General features: G+C 37.9%; 1 protein-coding gene across 1 annotated transcript in view; it reads right to left on the bottom strand.

Annotated features, from left to right (window-relative positions):
- Positions 1-1,985: 1,985 nt before the first annotated feature.
- Positions 1,986-8,626, bottom strand: part of LOC125037701 (thrombospondin type-1 domain-containing protein 7B-like) — a 27,865-nt gene continuing 21,224 nt past the window's right edge. The window contains exons 17-22 of the mRNA XM_047630893.1: positions 7,752-7,904; positions 7,028-7,121; positions 6,555-6,743; positions 5,374-5,580; positions 4,240-4,324; positions 1,986-3,012 (exon numbers count right to left, since the gene is read on the bottom strand). Of these exons, the coding sequence (XP_047486849.1) occupies positions 2,937-3,012; positions 4,240-4,324; positions 5,374-5,580; positions 6,555-6,743; positions 7,028-7,121; positions 7,752-7,904 (804 nt within the window). The 3' untranslated portion in view covers positions 1,986-2,936. The remainder of the gene's footprint in view (positions 3,013-4,239; positions 4,325-5,373; positions 5,581-6,554; positions 6,744-7,027; positions 7,122-7,751; positions 7,905-8,626) is intronic.

The following is an 8,626-nucleotide window of genomic DNA, read 5'->3' as shown; positions in this document are numbered from 1 at the left end:
AATGGAGTTTATGTATTTACACTAGACATCTTATTAACATAGGAGTATTTCTCTTAATACTCTCTATATATCTTGCTCAAATTGTCGTTGATTGTATTTAGTTCTAGAAGAAGAAGAAGAAGAAGAAGAAAAAAAAATCCTTCGAAAACATATTTAAATTATTCAGGAAATTATTAGGTTAAAAATTCCGTTTGAATTTCAGATGAAGCAAATTAAAAATATATCTATGTGAACACAAGATTAGAACCAAAGTGAGATTGTATGCAGCTTAAATCAAAAGCAAAAGATATTACTGATGTTAGTCACAAATACGATATATCATTATCAAGAGTTCATTTTATCTGAGTGTATATATCAGTAAGATATGGCAGTTTTTATGACCGCGATGTATATAAAAAAAACTGTAACCTTTAACTCGCGATGTCAACATTTCGTATTATGCACAAACCTTAAACGAATACATCAGTCTATAACTCAAAGAAGAAGAAGAAGAAGAAGGAAAGAAATATAATGATATAATCTTAATAGATCAATGTCACCCCAGTTTCCCTTTTCCTAAAAAGCGTTGACTGATCTGAGGGTCAAGGGCCTCTACATTATCTCATGAACATGAGTAGGGGCTTGCCAAGCATTCTGAAAGAACGAAACAGACAGGCATTAACTAAATTCATCATTGGGAGAAACGCCTCAATGAGATTGGAAACGTTACACTATGTTGTGGAGATCTCATTTATTGTATGAGTGTTTGTCAGCTAATATTTCCGATAAAAGGTGTTTCAATATGTTAAGCAAGTTGGAGAACCACAAAAAGCTGCAAAGTTTCCAATCTGTAGCCCACAAACACACCCACAAAGATTACAAAGCAAATGGTTTTCTTTTACACCTAATATGTTAGACAATTTTCTATCTCTAACATTATCTCTCTCTTTTTATTTATTTAATGTGTAAGTAGCTTTTGGATGCATGATCCACATAATTCTTACAAGATTTACCTTACATCATTTTCAGTTTTCATTACTGTTAAAAAAATGCTGCTTTTATCATACAGAAGGAACATTAGGACTCATTTCGCTATAGTAATAACATAACCCAAAATCAGTATCCGAACAGTAGTACATAAGTAATAGTAGATTTCCTCCAACACTGAAAATACCACAAAAGTATTTGGTGATTCACAAAACAAACACTACTGTTACATGATATAAATACCTAAGGAAAAAGAATACACAATGGAAATTAAAGACATGCAAATATATGCGAAATTATGCACTGACAATTAGGAAAACAATTTTACTTATAAGAGATGCACGAAGTTATAATGGATTTTATAATTGTTATGGCAATAGCAATGTTGATAATGTCAGTGATGACAGTGATTGTCATAGACATAATAATAATAATAATAATAATAATAATAATAATAATAATAATAATAATAATAATGATAATAATAATGATAATAATAATAATAATAATAATGATAATAATGAAAATAATAACAATAAATTATAATGATAAATACTAAGAATAATGTTAATAACAATAATAATGATAATAATGATAATGATTATGATAATAATAATAATAATGATAATAATAATAATAATAACAATAATAATAATATTAATGATGATGATGATGATGATAATAATAATAATAATAATAATAATAATAATAATAATAATAATGAAAATAATAATAATAATGGTAATAAAAATGATAATGATAATAATAATAATGATAATAATAATAATAACAATAAGGATGATAACAATAATAATAATAATAATAATAATAATAATAATAGTAATAATAATAATGATAATAATAATAATAACAACAACAATAATAATAATAATAATAATAATAGTAACAGTAATAAGGATAATGATAATAATGATAATAATGATGATGATAATAATAATAATATTAATATTAATAGTAGTAATAATAATGATAATAATGATACTATTATTAATAATGGTAATGGTAATGATAATAATAGTATAATGGCAATACTGCTGCTAATGATAGCAATAATGATAATCATATGAAAAGTTGATAATATGCCATTGCTCTTATCTTCATCATTAACACTACCAATGACAGATACATAAACTAAAATTAAAATTGTAAAGCTAACGGTAACACAAAGGATAATATGAGACCATTCCGGTTTTACTGACTTTATCATTTATATATCCTGAGACTGTGGGACTCTGGATGTATTATACAAAACTTAATGTTTATTTTATTGTATTTGTTTTGTTTGAGAGGTTTTGTACACATGCAATAGATGCACACACAGGGTCATACATTTTTTTTTCTTCATAACACTGTCTCATTGTGAGTTGCACTAGTTTTATGAATCAAACACACATATCTCCCAACACATGATCTAAAACCGAACTTTAATCAAACCAAGTCGTGCTTTCGAAATGCAACATGGAAAATGACAAGAATGGGTGAAGTTATGACATATAAAAGAAGGAATGTAAACACACTTATTTCGTTTCATCCCATGCTCGTGACTTGCATGGGTGATTGCAACTCTACATTGCAGGATTTTTACACTACATTCCCTTTCTTCATTGTCCAAAGAGTATTAAGCTAAGTTAGCAGCCAAATCCTCTCTTTGCTCTATGTAAAATGTCACTCGCGTTCCACAAACCTCACCCTCTTTCACAGCTGATAGGCCAACTTCTTTCGTGAATACTGATCCTCAATATTATTACTCAACGATCATGACAGCCACTCACGGCCAACCTCCCCTCGGTAACATCTTACACGACTTTGTTACATAAAAAAAGACTTTACATAACTACAGCAACAAAGTCTTGGGCATTTTAGTGTTTGGATTATCTGTGAGCTGCGTGTATCTCGGCCACAGAAAACCGAACAGCATCTATTCTAGTTGCTACAATATCTTTTCTGGCTCACACTGGGCGGTGGCGAAGAGTCTTTTGGCGTCGCAGCGTGACGGGCGTGCTGGTCTGCTCCCGGGGGCTTTGGCTGCGAAGGAAACGGAAGGGGGGAACGTTTTAGCATGTATAGTCCAGTTTTTAAAATTCTATTTTGGTTTATCCTTATAGTCTTTATAGTCAATTTTCTTCTCTATTCTTTATTTATTTTTCATTTTTCTCCTTCCTTAACGAGATGAAGATGCACTCGGGAGGCTGGTCTTAACTAGTAAGCTATAACATAACATTAATACTACTTCACTTAATATACCCCTGTAATTTTGTTTTTATATGTAAGATATAATTTGCCTTGATGCTGTAATGATTGCATACTTGCACGTTCGGATAAAAAAAACCATTTATAAAAATACTGTAAATGACATGTTGAAATATTTATTAAATAATCTATTTACTTAGTTATCAGTTCATATACTCGTTTACTGATATATTCATTCCTTTGTTTACTTACTTATTCATACATTTACTTATCTTTTTGTTTACTATCTATTTATCTATTTATTTATCTAAATATCTATTTTCCTATATAACCACCCATTTATCTATCTATGATCTGTCTTGTTTTTTTATATAAATGTATCTAGTGTCTATTTATCTATCTATCAGCCCGTCTATCTATACATTTACCCACCCACCCAAAATCCATCCATCCCTCTATCCATCCATCCATCCATCCACTCACCCCTACCTACCTACCTACTCACCTATCTCTCTATCTGTCAGTCTACGTATCTATCAATTTATCTATCTATTTATCCATTATTAATTTATCCACTCACCCATCCATCCACTCCATCATCCACCTATCCAACCATCTAGCCATTTATTTATTCACCATTCAATTATCCATCCATCCACCCATCTAAACACCTGTCTATCCATCCACATACTTATGTTTTTAACTATCCATTTATTTATCTATCCAATTATCTAACAACCCATCCACCCACCCAACCGCCCACCCATCCCTCCACCCCTCCACCCAACTCACCCCTCCCTCCAACTCCCCCCTCCCTCCACCCCTCCCTCCACCCACCCCTCCACCCCTCCCTCCATCCCCTCCCTCCACCCACCCCTCCACCCCTCCCTCCCTCCACCCACCCACTCACCCACCCCTCCACCCCTCCACCACTTTACCCACCTACCCTAATACCACCCACCCACCCACCAACACCTCCATCCATCCACCCTCTTACCCACCCACCCACCCCTCCCTCCCTCCCTCCCTCCACCCACCCCTCCCTCCACCCAACCAACTCACCACAGAAGGTACATGGATATGGCAACGAACACCACGAAGGCGCTGCCGACGCCCACCATGGCGAACATCCACACGTTTATGTCTTCTGGTTTGAGGGAGAAAAAAAAGAAGAAGGAAAAAGGAAAGAAATGGGAGTTAGTGAATTATGATGATGGTTATTATCATTGCTATTATTATGATCATCATTAATTGTCATTATTTTTATTACTATTATTCTATTATTCTTATTATTATCGTCACCATTAATTATTATTATTATTATTATCATTATTATTATCACCATAAATTATTATTATTATCATTATTATTATCACCATAAATTATTATTATTATTATTATTGTTGTTGTTGTTATTATTATCATTATCATCATCATTATTATTATTATTGTTATTATTATTATTATTGTATTATTATCATCATCAATATTATTATTATTATTTTATTATTATCATGATTCATTATTGTTATTGTTACTATGAGTGCCATTATTGTCATTATTACTATCATTGCCATTACTACTAATATTATTGTTACCATAACGATCAATAGAATATTCAGTATCCAAATGACACTCATTATTATCATCATGAATCTTATCATCGTTATCACTGTTATCTATCTCTTCATTATTATTGTTTCTGCTTCTACAAACAATATCATCGTCACTAATACTACTATGATTACTCTTGCCAGCACTACTACTGCTATCAATTTCATTATGACTGTTTTTACTCCCAATATCATTGTCACTAGATTTTTTTTTTTACTTTAATTATCATCACAACATTAATTAATATATCGACTAACATGTTTTCTGTGCTGCGAATATTATTATCCATAAAAAACATGCTATTTAGTGACTAAGTTGCTCAACGAAGTAATATGGCTTAGTGACTAAGCGCTCAACAGCAAAAAAAAGGCAAAATAATTTAAGCTTGCAAGAAAAACAATAATCAACCTGACAAAAATAAAACCAATTTACCAGGTAAAAATTGAAGCAGTTTACCTAGCTGGGAAAAAAACCTTAAAACGTATTTACCTAGAGGGATGAAGGGTAAAAAAAAAAAAAAAAAAAAAAAAAAAAAAACATACAAACAAAGACAATTAACCTTTCGAGAAAAAAGCAACTCACCTGGCAGGTATTTAGCTTCGGACAGAGGGAGGGGCAAAGGGAACGTCAGATTGAGAACGGGCACGCAAGCAGTCAGACGAAATCTTTGCTTTTCGGAGTAACGCGGCCTGAGCCCCGACTGGCAGACGCACGCGCCGAGGCCGGAGCAGACGGCCCCGCGGACAGTGCATTCTGGCAGACACGGTCTCGGCGTGCCCTCACAGCCTCCTGAGGGGGGGAAAGGGGCTTAGGTTTAGGTGTATCGTAGGGAAAGGGTTATTGCAGGAAGACGAAAGAGAAATTTGCAGTTATATAATATAAATTATATAAATTTAGATGCGCCGTAGTATAAATTTACATGCGCTGTAAATACATGTACTGTGGCATCATACAATAGAAAGGAGCAACTGTCATGCAAAATCATTATAACTATACAGAAAAATCTATATCATCCTTTGTCATATTTAAAAAGAACTTGGTTAAACACAAACACACACACACACACACACACACGCACACACACACACACACACACACACACACACACACACACACACACACACGCACACACACACACACACACACACACACACACACACACACACACCCTAACACACACACACACACACACACACACACACACACATACACACACACACACACACACACACACACACACACACGCACACACACGCACACACACACACACACACACACACACAGACACACACACACACACACACACACACACACACGCACACACACATACAGACACACACACACCCTAACACACACACAGACACACACACCCTAACACACACACACACACACACACACACACATACACACACACACACACACACGCACACACAGACACACACACACCCTAACACACACACACACACACACACACACACACACACACACACACACGCACACACAGACACAGCACACCCTAAAACACACACACACACACACACACACACACACACACACACACACACCCTAACACACACACACACACACACCCTAACACGCACACACACACACACACACACACACACACACACACACACACACACACACACACACCCTAACACACACACACACACACCCTAACACGCACACACACACACACACACACCCTCACCCACCCACCCATCCACCCTTCCCCACCCACACAAACAAACCCTCCCACACACCTGTCACGATGAGGCCGTCCCCTCGCACGCATTCCACGGTGCCGTTGCGTATCTCCCACGTGAAGTTGAGGCAAGGGCCGGCGAGGCAGGGGCGGGTCTCCCACAGGGGGCCGGGGCAGGAGGTCCTGGAGTCGGTCCGCTGGGGAGTTCCTTCGGTCAGCACTGCTCGGGATCTGGTTTGCGTCCCGCCTTGGTTGATAAAGAAAAAATATTGAGGTTATTATTATTATTGTTATTATTTTTTGCATTTCTTAAATCGTTAGTGTTCTAAAATTCTTAATTTTGTTCTTATTATTTTCGCTATTTTTATCATTATTTTTATTATTATCATTTTTCTTATCATTTTTTTCATTACGATCATCATATTTTTATAATCAGTATCACAATCATGAATAAATAATTCTGATAACCAGTCCCTTGTGATAATCTAATCGTCTTTTTCGCATACATTTTTTAATAATGTGGACACTTACCCTGGTGGCCTCTGTAGCAATCTCGGTGACAATGCGACCATGAAGTCCACTCCGTCAGCTCACAGTCTCCTTCGCAGGGAACATAGCATCCGTCCTGGGAGGTTGATGGAGTGTCAGAAGTCTCTTTCTCCTCACTCTTCCCTCTCTCCTCCTCTTTCTCTCTCTCTCTCTCTCTCTCTCTCTCTCGCTCTCTCTTTTTTTTTTTCTCTCTCTCTCACTCTCTCCGTTTCTCTTCCTCTCTCACTCTCTGTTTCTACTTCCCCTTCCATCCCTCTTCCTCTCTCTTTCTTCCCACTTTCTCCTTTCCCTCCCTCCCTCCCCCCTCTTTCCCCCTCCCCTCCTCTCTCTCTCTTTTTTTCTCTCTCACTCACTCTTCTTCTCTCCTCCCTCTGCCTCTCTCTTTCCCCTCACTCTTCCCTCTCTTCCCCAACTTCTCCCTCTCCCTCCCTCTCTCTCTTCCTTCCAGATTAAGACCACTTTACAAAAATGACAAATGCTATCCTTTTATTTCATTATAAATATCAGCTGCCTTTTCATTTATCCATAAATCAACGGGAATAATCAATCGTTCGTCTGATTCTTCTGCTATACATTGATAATACTTTCTCCTCGACCTTTTCTTATTCCCTTTTCACATTAATTATTTTTCTCACCTACCAATCTTTTATATACTTCTCCCCTATACTATCTCATCTATTCATCTACTTGTCCCTTTCATTCCAACCTTCGTATTGAGATCGAGCGCCCGGGCCAGGTAAGGCCAGGTGTGGCCCCCGACGTGGACGAGCGCGAGGCACAGCTGCGGCGCGACCGTCTGGCCTCCCGGACCCACGCAGGATACGTTCCTCTCGACGAACCCGTGTCCGCACTCGCCTCCCTGGAACGGACGAGGAAGGGTGAAATAGGATGGAGGAGGAGGAAGGAAGGAGAAGGAAGGAGGAGGAAAGGGGAAGAGGAGGAAGGAAGGAGAAGGAAGGAGGAGGAAAGGGGAAGATGAGGATGGAGGGGAAGGAAGGAGGAGGAAGGAGGAGGAAGGAGGAGAAAGGGCGAGGAAGGGGGAGGAAGGGGGAGAAAGGGGGGGAAAGGGGGAGGAAGGGGGAGGAAAGGGGAGGAAGGGGGAGGAAGGTGGAGGAAGGGGGAGGAAGGGGGAGGAAGGGGGAGGAAGGGGAGGAAGGGGAGGAAGGGGGAGGATGAGGAAAGGTGGGGAAGAATGAGATAGGATGAGGAGGGAGGAGGAAGGGGAAGGATGAGGAAGGAAGGGAGAGAAAGGAGCAGGAAAGGGAAGGACGAGATAAGATGGGGAAGGAAGGAGGAAGATTAGGAAGGAGGAAGATTAGGAAGGAGGGAGAAGAAAAGAGGGGAGATGGGGAGAAGGGGGAAGAAAAATGGGATGATGAGGAAGGAACAGTCAGGAAGGGAAAGGACGAGATAAGAAGGGGAGAAAGGGGAAGGAAAGGTTAAGAAGGAAGGAGGGAGGACGAAGGAGAAAGGAAGAGGAAGGAACCGGAAGGAACTATAATAATAATAAAAACAATAATGATAACGAAAATAACGATTATAATGAAGATAATAATGATAATAATGATATACAAAAAAAAA

Source organism: Penaeus chinensis, chromosome 23, assembly GCF_019202785.1.
Source record: "Penaeus chinensis breed Huanghai No. 1 chromosome 23, ASM1920278v2, whole genome shotgun sequence".
NCBI classification, from domain to species: Eukaryota; Metazoa; Arthropoda; class Malacostraca; order Decapoda; family Penaeidae; genus Penaeus; species Penaeus chinensis.
This window is presented reverse-complemented; position numbering and strand designations above follow the sequence as displayed.